This window comes from Moschus berezovskii, chromosome 14, assembly GCF_049115385.1.
Source record: "Moschus berezovskii isolate FMDL1 chromosome 14, NW_MosBer_1.0, whole genome shotgun sequence".
NCBI lineage: Eukaryota > Metazoa > Chordata > Mammalia > Artiodactyla > Moschidae > Moschus > Moschus berezovskii.
Window position 1 is genome coordinate 63,034,672 of NC_142473.1, and position 22,396 is coordinate 63,057,067.

The following is a 22,396-nucleotide window of genomic DNA, read 5'->3' on the forward strand; positions in this document are numbered from 1 at the left end:
GTTATATGAGTCATGAAGATATTTTTTATATAGTTCTTCTGTGTATTCTTGCTACCTCCTCTTAGTCTTTTTTGCTTCTGTTAGGGCCATACCATTCTGTCCTTTACTGTGCTCATCTTTGCATGAAATGTTCCCTTGGTATCTCTAATATTCTTGAAGAGCTCTCTAGTCTTTCCCATTCTTTTGTTTTCCTCTATCTCTTTGCATTGATCACTGAGGAAGGCTTTTTTTTTTTTTTTTAATCTCTCCTTGCTATTCTTTGGAACTCTGCATTCAAATGGGTATATCTTTCGTTTTCTCCTTTGCCTTTAGCTTCTCTTCTTTTCTCAGCTATTTGTAAGGCTTCCTCAGACAACCATTTTGCCTTCTTGCATTTATTTTTCTTGGAGATGGTCTTGATCGTTGACTCCTGTACAATGTCACAAATCTCCGTCCACAGTTCTTCAGGCACTCTGTCTGTCAGATCTCATCCTTGAATCTATTTGTCACTTGATTTAGGTCATACCTGAATGGTCTAGTGGTTTTCTCCACTTTCTTCAATTTAAGTCTGTATTTGGCAATAAGGAGTTCATGATCTGAGTCACAGTCAGCTCCTGGTCTTATTTTTGCTGACTGTATAGAGATTCTCCATCTTTGGCTGCAAAGAAAATAATCAATGTGATTTCAGGATTGACCATCTGGTGATGTCCATGTGTAGAGTCTTCTCTTGTGTTGTTTGAAGAGGGTGTTTGCTATGACCCGTGCAGTCTCTTAGCAGAACTCTATTAGCCTTAGCCCGCTTCAGTTTGTATTCCAAGGCCAAGTTTGCCTGTTATTCCAGGTATCTCTTGACTTCCTACTTTTGCATTCCATTCCCCTATAATGAAAAGGACATCTTTTTTGGGTGTTAGTTCTAGAAGGTCTTATAGATCTTCATAGAACCGTTCAACTTCAGCTTCTTCAGCATTACTGGTTGGGGCATAGACTTGGATTACTGTGATACTGAATGGTTTGCCTTGGAAATGAACAGAGATCACACTGTCATTTTTGAGAATGCATCCAAGTACTGCATTTCGGACTCTTTTGTTGACTATGATGGCTACTCCATTTCTTCTAAGGGATTTCTGCCCACAACAGTAGATATAATGGTCATCTGAGTTAAATTCACCCATTCCAGTCTATTTTAGTTTGCTAACTTCTAAAATGTCGATGTTCACTCTTGCCATCCCTGTTTGACCACTTCCCATTTGCCTTGATTGATGGACTTAACATTCTAGGTTCCTATGCAATATTGCTCTTTATAGCATTGGATTTTACTTCCATCACCAGTCACATCTATAACTGGGCATAGTTTTTCTTAGGCTCCATCTCTTCATACTTTATGTAATATTCTAGCTCCTTAGTAGATTAGGGAATTAAAAATAAAGTGGTGGTGTAAACAAGCTGAATCTTTACCTCTTAGAATGATAAAACCTCAATGCAGATGAATCAAGAAACAGCAGTAAGCAAACTGTTTAGAAATAATAGGTGCATACTAATAATGTAATAAAAATATAATGGGAATGTAGGAGTGTGTGTAGGCAAAGGGGACAGGATTCATTAATGGGAGGGTTTCAAAAAGAAGGCAGTGTCTGAATCGGACTCTTATTGAGGATAAGGATTTTAATTAACTAGGATGTGGAATGGAGAAGAAGTAGCACTCAAAATTGAGGGAAAAGCCTGCAAACTGTAGAGGCGAGAAAATGAAAGCATGCTTAAGAGAAGGTTGGGCACCAAGAGCCATAAGAAAGTGGGTCCTTAGTCTGACATGGGACTGGGTAAGCTTTTAAAGGTTCTTCTAAGTAAGGGGGCTGTACTTTGTGAAGAAGATCATTTTAGCGTGAAGAGTAGATTGTAAAGGGGGATAGATAAGAAATAGCAACTAGTCTAGATATCACTATAATTATTTCTTACATCAAACTTTTCAAAATGTTTTTAAGATAAATTGAATTAAACATCATTTTATTCTCTCTCTCTGTTTAAATAAATCTCTAAAACACAAGAACTAACTGGCAATTTCATGTGGTTTCTTAGGTTGGAGAGGTCTACATTTATTTTTCACCTTTTTGAAATATTCTACAGATGGTTTCTCTAAATAAGAGGCTGGATAATTTATCACTAATAAGTTAAAAATCCCACTCTTAAAAAATGGGCAGACCTTCTGGGGTCATCTTTTGATGTGTCATATCATGTGTCCTGAATGATTTTACCCAAAGGAACTAATTTATCAAAAGCTTAAGACTGCAAATGTTAAAAGATTTACAGAGCTGTACGTTAGTGTAAAAAGCAGAATGCAGTGTTTAGCTAACATGAGTCACAGGCTGCAAAGTAGGGTTCATGACAGGGAGACACTGATGAATGGGATTAGATCTAATTGAGGTTTGGTACAAAATGATGGCAAGGATTTTTTCTTTTGCTAGCACTCATGTTAATATGTATGTGAGCAAGTATTTTGGGAAACGATGCTAAATTAAAATTAGTTGACAAAGTTCTAAAGTGAAATCAAGTATTAATATATGCATTTCAATAAACATTTCTGGGCTACAAGTGATTGATACAATTACTGTTCTAATCATAAATCTGAATTCATTTTAACAGCCGTGTGACTCATGGAATTGATAGTTGCAAATGTACAAGTGAATGAATACCAACTATTTAAAAGATCTATAACCTTAAAGAACTAATGAATTAACCAAACTAATAACCATTTTATAATGAATTCATAAGACACTATTGTGGTTATTGTAGTATTAATGCCTACACAGATAATATCAGTTATTTACAAATATCACAAAGAAAGAATACATCTTAAGAACTGTCATAGTCCTTTAAATTAATCCAGCACTATGAGCAATAAATCAACTACAACCTTTTGAAACTTGTCTCCATCGGAAATAGCAGACACCATGTCTTCCTTTCAGTCTCATTTTCCTAGTATTCATACTTTTTTAAGATGGGAAAAAGAAAAAGACAATACAGAGGATCTTTTAATTTGCAGCAGTATTTGCAGTTATGATGAATAACTGAACACTACTTTGTGGACAAGGAGACTAAGGGCCAGATGAAATATATTGAGGCTTCAAAAATAACTTCCATTGTCTATTGGTATTGATTAAATTTTGTGGCCAAATGTGAAGATATAGGAAAGATTTAGCTTATAAACGTTTTGCTGCTGCATATTTTTATATGAGGAATTAGTATGAGTGAGTGAGTGAGTGAGTGAAGTCGCTCAATCGTGTCCGACTCTTTGCGACCCTATGAACTGTAGCCCACCGGGCTCCTCTGTCCATAGGATTCTCCAGCCAAGAATACTGGAGTGGGTTGCCATTTCCTTCTCCAGGGGATCTTCCTGACCCAGGGAGCGAACCCAGGTCTCCTGCATTGCAGGTGAATGCTTTAACCTCTGAGCCACCAGGGAAGCCCAGTATAGAGATCTTTTTTTAAAAAAATAAAATTTTTTTGCATTCAACTAATTATAGGGGAAACAAACATATAAGAACCCTACGTAACCCCAGAATATCTGTACAAGAAACTGGTTCTACTAGTATCTTTTGTGTACTCTAAGATAAAACCACTGACATGGGGTGCAAAATTTAAGAAAAAGAAAGGTTAGAGACAGAAATATTACTAAATGTGAGTTTCCAGATGGATAATGAGGAAATCTTGACTTTTCATTTAATGTCAGAAATTTTATCAGTTCCATAAATAAACTCTGCAGCCGGCATCTCCACACTGCGTGGCACTCAGTGAGTGCATTTTCTGTTTTCCAGACCCCAAAATAGGTGTATGCTTCATTCCAAGTCAACAGACATGTAATTTGGAGTCAAAGATTTAAGTCAAATAAACATCAATCCCAAAATTAAGTATTGACCTTGGTAAAGTATTAAAATTAACAAAATTCAAAGTTACCTTCTTCTTGAATAAGTAGTACTATATAGGCTTATGAATATAAGAAAAACAGTCCATACGACAAAAATATGAAACCTATGGATGTCTTTAATAACAAATGTATAAGACATATATGAAGAAAATTCTAAAACTTTGTTGAGGAACATACAAGATGGTATGAATATGGAAAGACTATTCTAGACAGAGTAGGAAAATGTGAAGACAAAACTGATTTATCAATTTTTAAAAGAATTTTACTTCCTTGGAATTAGAAAAATTTTATTTCTCAGGGACAGGTAAGAAAAGTTTATAAACAAAGAATAATAAAGGAGGATTTGGAGAAGGAAATGGCAACCCACTCCAGTTTTCTTGCCTGGAGAATCCCAGGGAAGGGGGAGCCTGGTGGGCTTCCGTCTACGGGTCACACAGAGTTGGACACGACTGAAGTGACTTAGCAGCAGCAGCAGCACTGTTATGGAGAAGGAAATGGCAAACCACTCCAGTGTTCTTGCCTGGAGAATCCCAGGGACGTGGGAGCCTGGTGGGCTGCCATCTATGGGGTCGCAGAGAGTCGGACACGACTGAAGCGACTTAGCAGCAGCAGCAGCAGCAGCACTGCTATATGTAAAAAAATACTACAAACTATCAGTTATTAAAATAACAGTTACTAGCTCTAGGATAGACAAATAGGTAAAAGAATAAGAAAAAAATCCAAGAAACAGAATTATCCATGACTACTTACTGTATGTAAATTAAAGGTGCCATAAGGATAGATTGTGAATATATTACACAAGAATGACTAAATCCTTGGAAAACAATTAAGTTAGAGTCTTGCATGTTATCTTACATCAAAATTAATTTGGAATAAACAAAGTGAAAATTTAAAAAGATTATGGGTAAAAGCCCTTCTGAGGAATAATTCCAAAAGCAGGGAGAGAAAACAAAACAAAACAAATGAAACTCTTTTATTACATAAAACGTTAAAACTTCAGTATAAAAAGGACATCTCAAAAAAAGTTAACAGTAAATGATAAACTTGAAGAATTTTGCAACATGTCTCTTACAGGAAAGAGTTAATAACCTTTGATGATCTCACCGAGTCCTACGGTCTTAAAAATCACCTAAGTGTTACTAATTCTCAAATTTATCTTTGAGTTCAGGCTTCTCTCATAAACTCCAGATCCTTGGATCCAACTCCTTACATGATGTTTCCACTTGGATGTATCTTAGACAACTTTAAAATGATCCAAAGTGAAAGTGAAGTTGCTTAGTCGTGCTGGACTCTTTGTGACCCTATGGACTGCAGCCCACCAGGCTCCTCCGTCCATGGGATTTTCCAGGCAAGAGTCTGAACTCCTAATCTTCTAACACCTCCACCCTGTAAGCCTGCTCCACCATCTCTTTTAAGGTGACATAATTCTTTCAGTTGCTGAGTTCAGAAATCTTAGTCATCCTTGACCTTTCTTTCTCTCACACCCCAAATACAATTTGTTACAATGCCCTGCTGATTCTACCTTCAAAATATATTAGAACCTGACCACTTCTGACCAACTCCACTGCTACCAACATGGTTGAGCTACCATGATCTTTTACGTGGGTTACTGCAGTGGTGTCTTCAAAGAGTTTCAACACTTGCCATATAACAATCTATTCTCAACACAGAAACCAGAGTGATCTTTTAAAATCACGACTAAGATATGCTACTTTTCTGCTTAGATCATGTTATGGTTCCCTGTTTCATTCAGAGTAAAAGCCTATGTCCGTAAAACGACCTACAAGGCTCTATATGACCTGCCTTTGTACTCTAATGTGTCCTTATTATTAAATAAGAACACAGGAGAAGTTCAATAACTATTACTGAATTAATGAATAAATATCTGTATCTTAAGCTCTCATAAATAAGTAACAATTTTTGCTATACAGACTGAAAAAAAAGATAACTGATCAAATGATGGCTAAGTCGTTCACAGAAAAGCTATCCTTAAGTAGATGAAAAAATTACTCAAATATACTAGTAAAGAAAGGAAAATTGGAAAGATGATATTTATGACTATTAAACTGGCAATGAATCAATAATTAATTAGCAAAGAAAAAGAGGGAGGAGAATCACAGATTTAAGGATTTACAGATACATCAACCAATGAATAATAATAACAAGTTATGGGTTTTGTTTGGATACTGAAATAAAAATGCTATTAAAAATTAATCTGCTCCCTCTTATGTTCATATGTATGTGTTTATATATATATGTGTGTGTATATATGTGTATCTATATATATATATAATTTTTTTCCTTCTCTCTCTTTCCTATTTGGAGTCTGGTTTTACCTTCCAGGGGTCATTTCAAACATACTCTTATTTTTTTCTAATGTATCTGCTACTATTCTATATTTATTATAGTTTTCATTCTTTGTTATTGTTCTGCTTTTTTGTTGTTGTTGTTTTTTCCCCTTTTCTTTCTTCTTTTTTTTTTTCCCTGCACCCCATGGCTTGGGGGATCCTTGAGGATCAGATCCTCAGGCCTGATCTCTGGGACCAGAAATGGTGAGTCCGAACTGCTGAAGTAGCAGAGACCATCAGTCCCCAGGAATATTAATCAGAGTGAGATATTCCAGATGTCTACATCTGAACATCAAGATGGTCCTACCCAACTGCCTGTAAACTTCACTGCTGGAAACCTCAGGCCAAACAACTAGTAAGACAGGAACACAGGCTTATCCATTAAAAAAAAAAGAAATAACACAAAAATATGTTACAGATGAAGGAGCAATGTAAAAAGCTATAAGACCAAAATAAGTGAGAGGAAACTGGCAACCTATCTGAAAAAGAATTTAGAGTAATAATAGTAAAGAAGTCTCAAAATATAGAAAATAGAATGGAGAAAATACAAAAAACATTTAACAAAGACCTAGAAGAAACTAAGAATAAACAAATAGTGATGAATAGCATGATTACTGAGATTAAGAATACTGTAGAAGGAACCAATAAGAGAATAACTGAAGCAGAAGAATAGATAAGTGAGCTGGAAGAGAGAATGATAATAAATGCTGAGGAGCAGAATAAAGAAAAAAAGAATGAAAAGTATTGAGGATAGTCTCAGAAACCTCTGCTGCTGCTAAGTCGCTTCAGTCGTGTCCGACTCTGTGCGACCCCATAGACAGCAGCCCACCAGGCTCCTCCGTCCCTGGGATTCTCCAGGCAAGAACACTGGAGTGGGTTGCCATTTCCTTCTCCAATGAATGAAAGTGAAAAGTGAAAGTGAAGTTGCTCAGTCGTGTCTGACTCTTTGCTACCCCACGGACTGCAGCCTACCAGGCTCCTCCATCCATGGGATTTTCCAGGCAAGAGTACTGAGTGGGTTGCCATTGCCTTCTCCGAGAAACCTTTGGGACAAACTTCCAGATGTTCAAGCTGGTTTTAGAAAAGGCAGAGGAACCAGAGATCAAATTGCCAACATCCGCTGGATCATGGAAAAAGCAAGAGAGTTCCAGAAAAACATCTATTTCTGCTTTATTGGGCTTCCCTGGTGGCTCAGAGGTTAAAGCGTCTGCCAGCAATGTGGGAGACATGGGTTTGATCCCTGGGTCGGGAAGATCCCCTGGAGAAGGAAATGGCAACTCGCTCCAGTATTCTTGCCTGGAGAATCCCATGGATGGAGGAGCCTGGTGGGCTATAGTCCACGGGGTTGCAAAGAGTCAGACACGACTAAGTGATTTCACTTCACTTCACTTCACTTCTGCTTTATTGATTATGCCAAGGCCTTTGACTGTGTGGATCACAATAAACTGTGGAACATTCTGAAAGAGATGGGAATACCAGACCACCTGACCCGCCTCTTGAGAAACCTGTATGCAGGTCAGGAAGAAACAGTTAGAAATGGACATGGAACAACAGACTGGTTCCAAATAGGAAAAGGAGTATGTCAAGGCTGTATATTGTCATCCTGCTTATTTAACGTGTATGAAGAGTATATCATGAGGAACGCTGGGCTGGAAAAAGCACAAGCTGGAATCAAGATTGCTGGGAGAAATATCAATAACCTCAGATACGCAGATGACACCACCCTTATGGCAGAAAGTGAAGAGGAACTAAAAAGTCTCTTGATAAAAGTGAAAGAGGAGAGTGAAAAAGTTGGCTTAAAGCTCAACATTCAGAAAACGAAGATCATGGCATCTGGTCCCATCACTTCATGGGAAATAGATGGAGAAACAGTGGAAACAGTGGCTGACTTTATTTTTTTGGGCTCCAAAATCACTGCAGATGCTGATTGCAACCATGAAATTAAAAGATGCTTACTCCTTGGAAGGAAAGTTATGACCAACCTAGATAGCATATCAAAAAGCAGAGACATTACTTTGCCGACAAAGGTCCGTCTAGTCAAGGCTATGGTTTTTCCAGTGGTCATGTATGGATGTGAGAGTTAGACTGTGAAGAAAGCTGAGCACAGAAGAATTGATGCTTTTGAATTGTGGTGTTGGAGAAGACTCTTGAGGGTCCCTTGGACTGCAAGGAGATCCAACCAGTCTATTCTAAAAGAGATCAGTCCTGGGTGTTCATTGGAAGGACTGATGCTAAAGCTGAAACTCCAATACTCTGGCCACCTCATGCGTCGAGTTGACTCACTGGAAAAGAGTCTGATGCTGGGAGGGATTGGGGGCAGGAGGAGAAGGGGACGACAGAGAATTAGATGGCTGGATGGCACTACTGACACGATGGACATGAGTTTGAGTGAACTCCGGGAGTTGGTGATGGACAGGGAGGCCTGGCGTGCTGTGATTCATGGGGTCGCAGAGTCAGACACAACTGAGAGACTGAACTGAACTGAACATTTGAATTACAGGAGTCCCAGAAGAAGAAAAGAAAAAGAAAGGGTATGAGAAAATATTTGAGATTATAGTCCAAAACTTCCCTAACATGGGAAAGGATACCCAAACAGTCACCCAAGTACAGAAAGCCCAGAGAGTCTCTTACAGGATAAACTCAAAGAGACATACACCAAGATATACATTAATCAAGTTAATAAAAATTAAACACAAATAAAAAATATTAAAAGCAGCAAGGGAAAAGCATAAAATAACATAGAAATGAATGCCCATAAGGCTAACAGTTGATTTTTCAGCAGAAACTCTCATGCTAGGAGTGGCAGAATATATTTAAAGTGATGAAAGAGAAAAAACTACAACCAAGATTACTCTATCCAGCAAGGATTTCATTCATATTTGATGGTGAAATCAAAAGCTTTACAGACAAAAGCTAAGAGAATCTTACACCACCAAGTCAGCTTTATAACAAATGATAAAGGAACTTCTCTAGGAAGAAACACAGGAGAAGAAAAAGACTCACAAAAATAACCCTAAACAATTAAGAAAATGGCAATAGGAACATACACATTTATAACTAAATGGATTACATGCCCCAACCAAAAGACAAAGACTGGTTGAACGGATACAGAAACAAGACCTTAGGCATACACTGCCTTAAAGAGACTCACTTCAGACCTAAGGGCACATATGACTAAAAGTCAGAGGATGGAAAAATATATTCCATGCAAATGGGAATCAAAAGAAAGCGGGAATAGCAATACTTAGATAAAATAGACTTTAAAATAAAAACTGTTAGAAGAAATAAGGAAGGACACTACATAATGATCAAAGGATCGATCCAAGAAGAAGATATAATAATTATAAATATTTATGCACCTAACATAGGAGCAGCTCAATACATAAAGCAAAAGCAAACAACCATAAAAGGGGAAATCGACAGTAACATGGTAATAGTAAGGGACTTTGACACCCCACTTACACCAATGGACAGATCATCCACACAGGAAAATTAATAAAGAAACACAGGCTTAAATCACACTTTATATCAGATGGACCTAATTGGTATCTTTAAAACATTCCATTCCAAAACAGCAAAATACACTTTTTTGTCAAGTGCACACGGAACATTTTCCAGAGTAGACCAATTCTATCAAATATTTAGAAAAGAACTAAAAACCATCATTCTCAAACTATACCAAAAAATTACAGTAAGAGCAACACTCCCAAACTCATTCTATGGGGCCACCATCATTCTGAAACCAAAAACAGACAAAGGTATCACTCACATACACACACACAAATATATATATATATATATACACAAATATATATATATATATAGGTATCACTCACACACACACAAATATATATATATACACACAAATATATATATAGGTATCACTCACACACACACAAATATATATTTATTTATGTAAATATATAAAAATTATTATATATATTATATTATTTATATATTTACATAAATGTTTATGTAAATATATAAATAATATAATATATATAATAATTTTTATATACTTAAATATATATATTTACATAAATATATATACATACACAAATATATATATAGGTATCACTCACACACACAAATATATATATATACACAAATATATATATACACAAATATATATATACACACACATATATATACAAATATATATATATTTACATAAATACATATACATACACACAAATATATATATACACAAATATATATATATATATATATATACACACACACACAAATATATATATATATATATATGCACACACAGGCCAATATCAATGCAGAAATCCTAGACAAAATATTAGTGAACAGAATCCAACAGCACATCAAAAGGATCATACACCATGATCAAGAGGGTTTTTCCCTAAGGATGCAAGGATTCTTCAATATATACAAATCAATGTGACATACCATATAAACAAACTGAAAGACGAAAACCATATATCATCTCAACAGATGTAGAAAAAGCTTTTGACAAAATTCAGTACCCATTTATGATAAAAATTCTCCAGGAAATGGGCATAGGAAGAACCATAAGAGCTCTCTAGAAAAATGGCCATAGAAGGAACGTACCTCAGCATACTAAAGGCCATATATGACAAACCCACAGCAAACAACATTTTCAATGATAAAAAACTGAAACCTAAGACACTAATGGAAGAAATTAAAGATGACATAAAACAGACGGAGAGACATACCATGTTCTTGGATTGGAAGAATCAATGCTGTGAAAATGACTATCGTACCCAAAGCAATCTACATTCAATGTGACCTCTATCAAATTACCAGTGGCATTTCACAGAACTAGAACAAAAAATTCCAAAATTTGTATGGAAACACAAAAAAGACCCCGAACAGCTAAAGCAATCTTAAGAAACAAAATGGAGATGGAAAAAATCAACCTGAGTTCAGACTACAGTTATTAAGACAGTATGGTATGGTCTTCAAAGCTACAGCCATCAGGACAGTATGGTATTGGCACAAAAACAGAAATACAGATCAATGGAACAAGACAGAAAGCCCAGAAATAAACCCACACACCCATGAACACCTTATCTTGGACAAAGGAGGCAAGAATATACAATGGAGAAAAGAAAGCCTCTTCAATAAATGGTGCTAGGAAAACTGGACAGCTACATATAAAAGAATGAATTAGAACACTTCCCAATACCATTCAGTTCAGTTCAGTTCAGTCGCTCAGTCGTGTCCGACTCTCCGCGACCCCATGAATCACAGCACGCCAGGCCTCCCTGTCCATCACCAACTCCCGGAGTTCACTCAAACTCATGTCCACAGAGTCGGTGATGCCATCCAGCCATCTCATTCTCGGTCGTCCCCTTCTTCTCCCGCCCCCAACCCTTCCCAGCATCAGAGTCTTTTCCAGTGAGTCAACTCATCGCATGAGGTGGCCAAAGTATTGCAGTTTCAGCTTTAGCATTAGTCCCTCCAATGAACATCCAGGATTGATCTCCTTTAGAATGGACTGGTTGGATCTCCTTGCAGTATAAGGGACTCTCAAGAGTCTTCTCCAACACCACAGTTCAAAAGCATCGATTCTTCGGCGATCAGCCTTCTTCACAGTCCAACTCTCACATCCATACATGACCACGGGAAAAACCATAGTCTTGACTAGATGGACCTTGGTTGGCAAAGTAATGTCTCTGCTTTTTAATATACTATCAAGGTTAGTCATAACTTTCCTTCCAAGGAGCAAGCGTCTTTTAATTTCATGGCTGCAATCAGCATCTGCAGTGATTTTGGAGCCCAAAAAAATAAAGTCTGACACTGTTTCCACTGTTTTCCCATCTATTTCCCATGAAGTGATGGGACCAGATGCCATGATCTTCATTTTCTGAATGTTGAGCTTCAAGCCAACCTTTTCACTCTCGTCTTTCACTTTCATCAAGAGACTTTGGAGTTCCTCTTCACTTTCTGCCATAAGGGTAGTGTCATCTGCATATCTGAGGTTATTGATATTTCTCCCAGCAATCTTGATTCCAGCTTGTGCTTCTTCCAGCCTAGCGTTCCTCATGATGTACTCTGCATATAAGTTAAATAAGCAAGGTGACAATATACAACCTTGACGTACACCTTTTCCTATTTGGAACCAGTCTGTTGTTCCATGTCCAGTTCTAACTGTTGCTTCCTGACCTGCATACAGGTTTCTCAAGAGGCAGGTCAGGTGGTCTGGGATTCCCATCTCTTTCAGAATGTTCCACAGTTTATTGTGATCCACACAGTCAAAGGCTTTGGCATAGTCAATGAAGCAGAAATAGATGTTTTTCCCAATACCATACACACACAAAAAAATCAAAATAAATTAAAGACCTAAATGTTAATGCAGAAACTATAAAACTTTTAGAAGAAACCACAGGCAAAACACTCTTTGACATAAATCACAGCAAATATCCTCTTTGATTGACCCACCTCTGAAAGTAAAGGAAATAAAATCAATAATAAATAAATGGGACCTAATTAAATTTAAAAGCTTTTGCACAGCAAAGTAAAGATGAAAAGACAGTCCTTAGAATAGAAGAAAATAACTGAAAACGAAACAACTGACAAAGAATTAATCTTCAAAATATATAAGCACCTCATATAGTTCAATACCAGAGAAACAAACAACTCAATCAAAAACTGGGAGGAAGACCTAAACAGACATTTCTCCAAAAAAGACAAACAGATGGCCAACAAGTAAAAAGATGCTCCATGACGCTCATTATTAGAGAAATGCAAACCAAAGCTACAATGAGGTATCACCTCACATCAGTCAGAGTGGCCATCATTAAAACATTTACAAACAATAAATGCTGGAGAGGGTGTGGAGAAAAGGAAAACCTCTTGCACTATTAGTGGAAATGAAGACTGATATAGCCACTATGGAGAACAGTATGGAGATTCCTCAAAAAACTAGGAATAAAACTACTATTCAACTCAGCAATCCCATGACAGGGCAGATATCATGAGAAAATCATAACTGAAAAAGACATATATACCCCGAAGTTCACTGCAGCACTACTGACAATAGCCAGGACATGGAAGCAACCTAGATGTCCATCGACAGATGAATGGATAAAGAAGCTGTGGTACATATATACAATGGAATATTATTCAGTAATAAAAAGGAACACATCTGAGTCAATTCTAGTGAAGTGGATGAACCTACAGTCTATCATACAGAGTGAAGTAAGTCAGAAAAAGAAAAACAAATTTTGCATATCAGCAAATATATATGGAATCTAGAAAAACAGTACCCATAAACATATACATAGATAAAGAGAACAGATTTGGGACACAGCAGGAGAAGGAGAGGGTGGGATGAATTGAGAGAATAGTATTTAAACACATATATTACCACATGTAAAACAGATCACTCCAGTGTTCTTGCCTGGAGAATCCCAGGGAAGGGGGAGCCCGGTGGGCTTCTGTCTATGGGGTCACACAGAGTCGGACACGACTGAAGTGACTTCGCAGCAGCAGCAGCAGCAGTGGGAAGCTGCTGTATAACATAGGGAGTTCAATCTGGTGCTCTGTGACAACCTAGATGGGTGGTATGGGGTTGGGGGTGGTTCAAGAAACAGGGGATGTACGTATACTTATGATTGATTCGTGCTGTTGTATGGCAGAAGCCAACACAATATTGTAAAGCAATTATCCTTAAATTAAAAATAAATTTTAAAAAGTTATAAGATCAAACAATTTATGCTATTTGGCCATTGCTTCATATTTTTAGAAATGTAAGCATAAATTTCACTATTTGTACTTTTTTAAATGGACTACTTTGATATTCTACAATAAGAAAAATAAACATTTATTAGTGGACTTGCTTACCCCTTCCCTATTATTTATCTTTGACTCTCTTTTCATAATGAATATAACATACATAATTCATGGAATGAAAAAAACATACTAAGCAAATAGTTAATCTATGAAATCACTTGAATATTAAAATAACAAAGAACAAAACATAATAAAAACAAAACCTACCTTCTAATACATTAAAAAAAACTTAATTATAAAGGTAACATGACCTCAAATCTTTCCTTTCGAATACTATGAAAAAGAATTAAGTCAAATAAAAGTTTTGTTTTACTGTTGACGAGAATAGTCTATGCAACTGCACTGTAAGTGAAATGTAGATTTTTAAATAAGGGATAATGATCATCATATAGCAGGTGGTATTTCTTAATCATGGTGTTAAAACTCTATTTCTTCTCCAGCATCTTGAATACATTATAAATTAGGAATCAAGGCCCCAAAGGCATGAGATAATCTGAAAAAAATCTTAAGTTTTCTTTCTAAAGATCTCAACTAGGTCAGTTCTAATAATGATAATGCTTTATTAAGAGAAAAAGAATATACATACATCTGCAACTTGCCTGTCATCTTAATGTAAAGATATAGTATAGGAAACCTGATAACAGAGACCAAGGTAATTCAGAGCAACCTGTCTATGGAATGCAAGTAAAAAATCTGGGCAAAATATAAAAAACATATGCTAGAAGGCACAGGAGAGCTAACAAGATTGTGAAGAATTATAGGCAAGTGTCAGGAGGAAGTTGAAGACTCAGGAGAGTAATCTCTGCATTTATAGCTATTTCTCCCTTGAGGTGATTTGCTGATGCTGGAGGAGGTGGCAGAAAAGCTTAGCAACACTGTTGAGAGATCTGTAGAACAGGAAAGCAAGAACAAATTTAAGGCCTACTATTGAGAGTTCTCTGTAAACCCTCCATGAGTTGAGTTGGGACACAGCTAAACTGAAGAGGGTAAACTAAGAGTAGTCAGGCCCTTGCAGAAGTGGAGGTTCAAAAGTTTCAAATTATCTCAGGCTCTAAAATTGTACTGAAACAATTTTAGACTGTTAACCACACAAGGAGTCTGGAATAAGCAAATGTAAATCCTCATTGAGGAAGACATTATTATCAGAAGCCTTAAAGAATTTTATAAACAATTCTGAAAATACATGTGTGATATACAAAAATTAGCATGCATTCAAGGCAAAGCATATGAAAGAAATCCAGCAAAAAGAGAACAGAAACAGACTTAGAAGGTTCTAGGTTTGCGAATTCTCAGACACAGATTTCACCTACTGTATTCAGTGAAAAATTTTGCAAAGAAATGGAAACTATACTTGATGTATTTAAGACCCATTTGACACAAATTTAAAGAGAAACTATAAAATATGTGGAAAGAAATTTCCAGGAAAAGAAAAAACAATGAAAAACAGAAGAAAGCAGAAGCATGGATAAAAGAGTAAGAAGGTAACACGCAATGTAACTGGAGCCTCAGAAGCAGAAAAGAGAACAAAAGTGGCAGAAGCAACATTTGAAGATACAATGGTTAAGAACTTTAAAAAACTGATAAAAAACAGTACAGACACAAATTCAGAGTTCTGCGAACCCAGTAAGAGAAGCAGAAACAAAAGTACATTTAGGCACAGTATAGCAAAACTACTAAGACCCAAAGACAAAGAAAAAACATTTTAGGAAGCCAGAAAAGAGGTCAGATTATATTCAAGGGAGCAACATTTAGAATGAAAGTTGGCTTCAAAAGCAATAATGAAAACCAGAGGATCATGAAATAATGTCTTTAAAGTGCTAAAAGAAAAGAGTATCACACTGGAATTCTATACCCAGCAAAACAGTCTTCAAGAAACTTAAGACAAATATATTTTAAGATCTAACTGAAGTTATGAAATTTAAGATAGGGAGATTATCTTAGATTACCTGGTGGGCTCAATGTAATCATAGGAGCTTTTAAAAACAAAAACTTTAACTGTAAGCAGGAGAGATAGGCAGAAGGAAAGCTAAGAGAGATTCAAAGTATGAGAATGACTTGCCTTTGTTGGCTAGGAGATGAAGCGATGAAGGGAGTCACATGCTAGAGAACAGGGGTGACCTCTGAAAAATGGAGTGTCTATACAATGCCAGGTACTTGAGCAAATCTGGACTTGCTCTGAATTTGATCTATCTGGCTAATAGTCAACAAGAAAACAGAGACCTCAGCCCTACAGCCACACAGAACTGAATTCAGTTAACAATAGAAGGACATTCTCCCCCAGAATCTCTAAACAGGAGACCCAACTGGCTGATATCTTGATTTTAGTCCCTGAAACTTGAGGCAGAGTAACTAGTTGAGCCTGCTGGACTTCTGATCTAAAGAACTTTGAGATAATAAGCCAGTGTTATTTTAAATTGATATGTTTGTGTTAATTTCTTAGGGCAGCAATAGAAGACTGATATAAATGGAAAAATCCAACAGTAATAGATGAGATTATTAATAGTTCACCTCAGTATATGACAGAACATGAATTAAAAAATTAGTCAGTAAGAACATGATTTGAAGAACACAGCTGATTTGACCTGACTTAATATATTCTTTAAAAACATAATTGAAACGTTTATACCAACTCTATGCTGGCTTTAAAGAAGTCTTCACAAACTTCAGAGAATTAAATCAGTAAATTTGAGTTTCAAATTTAAAAAGAATATACATTAGTTTAGTGTTGCTGTTTTTACGTTGGGTTAAGGTGAAGATGAGACATAAAGATTTGTAAATGTAAAATCTCATAAATGTTTTTATTTAAGAAAACTTTTGGAGCCTGACAGATCATTTTTTCAAGTTATTTATCCTCTGACTCAGGAAACTAATTCCTATGAAACTGGTACACAAGTAGAAATGTTAATACAGTAGTCTGCCCTTACCCCATGGGAGGAAACATTCCTAGACTCCTAGTGGATACCTGAAACCAGACAGCATTGCATCATATATTCCCTATTTTGTGTGTGTGTGTGTGTGTGTGTGCTTCTTCTTACCTGGAGAATCCCCTGGACAGAGGAGCCAAGAAGGCTGCAGTCCATAGGGTCGCACAGAGTCAGACATGGCTGAAGTGACTTAGTATGCACAAATGCACAAAGGGACTTACCATGAATGCTTGCATACCTACCTAAGGTAAAGTGTAATTTATAAATTAGGCAATAATTCTAAGAACATAATGTAATAAAAGTTTGCAAATGTGGACTCTGTCTCAAAATATCTTATTGTGCAAAGTTAATGCCTTTTCCATCTTAACTAATCACTTATGCATTCTGACAGTAACTTTTGCAATTTGAGGTACAACAGCAAAACTAACATGAATTTCTTCTTCCTTCTTCATGATTTCAAGGATAGAATACCTGTTTTCCCCAAAATTTTAGCACCTCACGTGTGATTTTTCTTTCCTAATTAAGCAAAAAACTTTCACTTTTGCACCTAAAAGGAAGCTCTTAATGGACTCTCCCATGGCATTATTGAATTGCTAGCATCACTTCTGCACTCAGGGGTTATTAAGTAAAATACAAGTTACTTAAAAATAAGCACTGCAATAGTGTGACAACTGATCTGATAACCAAGATGACTACTAAGTGACAAACAGGAAGAATATGACGGATAAAGAGATGGTTCATATCTTGGGCAGGACAGAGTAGGACCACATGAAATTTTATGATGATACTCAGAATGGTGTGCAATTTAAAACTGATGAAGTATTTACTTCTGAAAATGTCCATTGAACGTTTTTGGACTTCAGTTTACTGCAGGTAACTGAAATGGTGAAAAGCGAAACAGTAGAGAAGGGAGGACTACTGTATACGGGTGTGTTCTCTGACATGTACTGTTTACCAACAGAACAATGGTTAAGTAAATGATTGTACAACAATTCTCACAGCTATTAAAATAATGTTAGATTCTTTATATATGTACCCTAAAAATGATTCAAATGTAACAAAAAATCTTAAAGTTAGATTATCTGATACAAATATCATACACACACTGTAAAGATAACCAAACTGTTAATAAGCATTTATCTCTAACCTCACATAGAAGATTGAGGTTCTGGGAAAAGCTGAAGAGGGCATTCTGCTTCTATATTATCTGAATAGTTTGAAACCAAGATTATATGTTAGTTTTTCAATTAAAATGCCCCATGCACACTTTTATGAAAGGAGAGATATTAAGTGATCTGCCAACAGAAAAACAGTAAATTCAACACTGTCAGTTGATCTTAAAAACATACAAGATTGTTATTTATTACAGAACATAATATTCTTAATCATAATCTTCATTCTTTAATACAGGTAAAGTTTTAAAGAAGGGTGGAAATAAAATTATCTCATTAAAAACAGGTAAAATCACTGCTAGCATTATTTAGAACATCAAGCATACTTCCTCTTACACCTTTGAAAGATACCAATTAATTGAAATGATTCTGAAATTCTCACAAAATAGCAAAACTACTAAAAAATTAACTGCTCTATTGATTGATATTACAAAGATTAATCTTTATAAATAATGTTTATTTACTTAACGAAATAAAAGTTGTACTTACAACAAGGAGAAGAATGAACTGGTCCTAGTTGTGGGAAGGTCATAAGAATAGAAACTTCTGGTAGATTATTTTGCTTTGCAGGTTCACTAGTTTGATCAGCCCAAACCACCACCTTTTTCCTTTCAACCAAATGTTCAATTTCTTTGATGTCAGACTCAAAAGTAGCATTTAACAGGCCAGATTCTTTTAAAGCACAGTATTGCTTTCTTAGGGCCGGAAGTAATGCATTCAATACTCTACACACAGAAGGTGACAAGAAAAGAGAGATAAATACTAAATTTTAAATACAGTATTACAGGTTTAGGTAACATCCAAAGTATTTGCTGTTGTTCAGTCACCAAGTTGTGTCTGCCTCTTTGCTGCAACATGAGCAAAGGTGCCACTTTTTGCCATGAACTGCAGCACGCCAGGCTTCTCTGTCCTTCACTGTCTCCCTGAGCTTGCTCAAACTCATGTCCACTGAGTCAGTGATGCCATCCAACCATCTCATCCTTGTCACCCTCTTCTCCTCTTGCCTCAGTCTTTCCTAACATCAGGGTCTTTTCCAGTGAGTCAGCTCTTTGCAACAGGTGGCCAAAGTATTGGAGCTCCAGCTTTAGCATCACTCCTTCCAATGAATATTCGGGGTTGATTTCCTTTAGGATTGACTGGTTTGATCTCTGTGATGTTCAGAGGACTCTCAAGAGTCTTCAACACCACAGTTTGAAAGAGTCAATTTTCTGGTGCTCAGCCTTCTTTATGGTCCATCTCTTACATCCGTACATATATGTGTAATATGTTCTTAGTCGCTCAGTTGTGTCTGACTCTTTGCAACACCATGGACTGTAGCCCACCAGGCTCCTCTGTCCATGGGCATTTTCCAGGCAAGAATATTGGAGTGGGTTGCCATGCCCTCCTCCAGGGGATCTTCCCAATCCAGGAATCAAACAGGTCTCCTACATTGCAGGCAGATTCTTAACCGTCTGAGCCACCAGGGAAGCCCAAGAATACTGGAGTGGGTAGCCTATCACTTCTCCAGGGGAATCTTTCTGACCCAGGAATTGAACCAGGGCCTCCTGCATTGCAGGTGGATTCTTTACCAGCTGAGCTACCATGGTAGCCCCACATCCATACATGACTACTGGAAAAATCATAGCTTTGACTATACAGATCTTTGTTGGCACAGTGATGTCTCTGCTTTTTAATACACTGTCTAGGTTTGTCATAGCTGTTCTTCCAAGGAGCAGGTGTCTTTTAATTTTTTGGCTGAAGTCACTGTCGACATTGATTTTGGAGCCCAAGAAAATTAAACCTGACATTTTTTCAACATTTTCCCCATCTGTTTGCCATGAAGTGATAGGACTGGATGCCAAGATCTTAGTTTTCTGAATGTTGAGCTTTAAGGCAGGCTTTTTCACTCTCCTCTTTCACCTTCATCAAGAGGCTCTTTAGTTCCTCTTTCTGTCATTAAAGTGGCACCATCTGCATATCTGAGGTTGCTGATATTTCTCCCAGCAATCTTGATTCCAGATTGTGACTCAAAGTATTAGCAGATGATTAAAATGGTTCCCTGTACATATCTTCCTTTAGAAATTTCAATCAAATACCTCTAATCAAATATCTTTAACACATTAACTATAGATTGGAAAGTATCTTGAATGGGAATTACAAGAACCAGGCTGCAGTGTCAGCTAGTCTTCACTTGCTTCTATTTGACCTTGGATGAAGTACTAACTGAGGTTTCTCCTCTATAATATGGGATACAATTGGACAGCCACTACTTTCAACAGGGGACTGCTCTCAGAACTAAATTTCATATAAAAGATTTTTACAAAGCATAATGTCATTTAAGAATCGAAAACTGTGTTGTGGACTTCCCTGGTGATCCCTGGTTAAGAATCTGCCTCATAATGCAGTGGGCACAGGTTTGATCTCTGGTCTGGGAAGATTCCACATGCCAAGGGGCAACTAAGCCTACGTGCCACAACTACTGAGCCTACGCTCTAGAGCCCATGAGCTCCAACTACTGAGTCCCTGTGCCTAGAGCCCATGGTCTACAACAAGAGAAGCCACTACAATGAGAAGCTCCTGCTCATCCCAACTAGAGAAAGCCTATGCAGCAATGAAGACAGCGCAGCAGAAAAAAAAAGTGTTGCTATTGTTACTAAATAATATGAGATTGAAATGAAATATTAATACACTGTCAAATGATGAAGCTCATCTTAGGTATATAAGATTAGAAAAAAATAACAAACGAACAAAACTGACCTCTCCTTGAAGTTAGTTCTTTATGAGCTAAAGCAATAATTTTCAAAGGAGAAAACTGCAGGAAAGTATGGTGAGTATAGGGCTTCTCTGGTAGCTCAGCTGGTAAAGAATCTGCCTGCAATGCAGGAGACCCATGCTCAATTCTTGGGTCAGGAAGATCCCCTGGAGAAGAGATAGCTACCCACTCCAGTATTCTTGGGCTTCCCTGGTGGCTCAGAAGGTAAAAAATCTGCCGCAATGCAGGCGACCTGAGTTTGATCCCGGGGACTGGAAGATCTCCTGGAGCACGGCATGGCAATCCATTCCAATATTCTTGCCTTGAAAATCCCATAGTCAGTGGAGCCTGGCAGGCTATAGTCCATGGATCGTAAAGAGTTGGACATGATTGAGTGACTAAGCACAGCACAGCACAGCATATGGTGGATATAAGAAAAAGATGGGATGCTGGATGTTTAGCTCTGATTCAAAATCTATCCTATTGCTGTCAATCAGAGGAGTACTAAACATCTCTTTTAATGTATGACCTCCATGAAGAATATTCACTGAAGAAATGCCTTATAAATGGTCCTAACTTTTATACCAACAAGGTGTCAAACAACATGAATAACTTAAAGTAACTTAGTCCTGGTGTTCCATATTACTCATGATGTCCAGAAGAATGGAACCATGCGAAGTATGGATAGGACAGTGGGAAAAGAATAGGCATTTTAATTTTAACACACTGGGAAATAACTGCTTTATTGCTAGGAATCTTAAATATTTAGGTAGTTGTACAAATTGTGATATTTTTCTTTTTGGTGATTGTGGGGAGTACTCCACTTAAACCCAGTAGGTAACAACTGTAAGGAAAACTTCTTAATCAGAAAGTTAATAAAAATAATTACTTGTTGAGCACCTATACTAATCAGATGCTATGCAGAGAAGAGTTTACACAGCAGGTCTGAAGTTGACATCCTTGAAAGGCTTGTCAACAAGGTTGGCCCTTGGGTGGTATCTTGAAACACAGATTTTGAGAAGTTCAGATAATTCCCAGAACTATTAAGAGTGGCTCACTGTGTTTAACTCTTTGTACAAACAATGTGGTTTATGCTGAACAACTGCTTTGCTTTTAAGAAAGGTTAGAATTTTGGGTCATCATGCTTGGCAGAGAGTACCTATGGAACCAGCTCCCAGTGAAAACCCAGGGCACTAAGTGTCAGCCTAATGACATTCCAAAGTAAACACCATTTCACCTGGGTCATCATAACTTTTGTTGGAGGACTCAAGCACATCCTGTACGGTTCACAGGATGAAGATACAAATGCCTGTAACTAAGTGATTTCCTTTGTACTTTGCCCCATTCACCTTTTCCTTTTATTGATTCTGTCTTGCCTGCTTTTACTCTAATAAATCATAACAGAGGAGCCTGGGGGTCTATACAGTCCACGGAGTTGGAAACAATCAGACACAAATGAGCAACTAAACCACCGCCATGGGGTCAGCCATATGATGTATTCTGTGAGTCATTCCAGTAAATTATCAAACATGGAG

At 37.0% G+C, this 22,396-nt stretch overlaps 1 protein-coding gene across 1 annotated transcript in view; it reads right to left on the minus strand.

Annotated features, from left to right (window-relative positions):
- Nucleotides 1-22,396, minus strand: part of KIF18A (kinesin family member 18A) — an 88,367-nt gene that overhangs the window by 21,490 nt on the left and 44,481 nt on the right. The window contains exon 13 of the mRNA XM_055422695.2: nt 18,620-18,855. Coding sequence (XP_055278670.1) covers nt 18,620-18,855 — 236 coding nt within the window. The remainder of the gene's footprint in view (nt 1-18,619; nt 18,856-22,396) is intronic.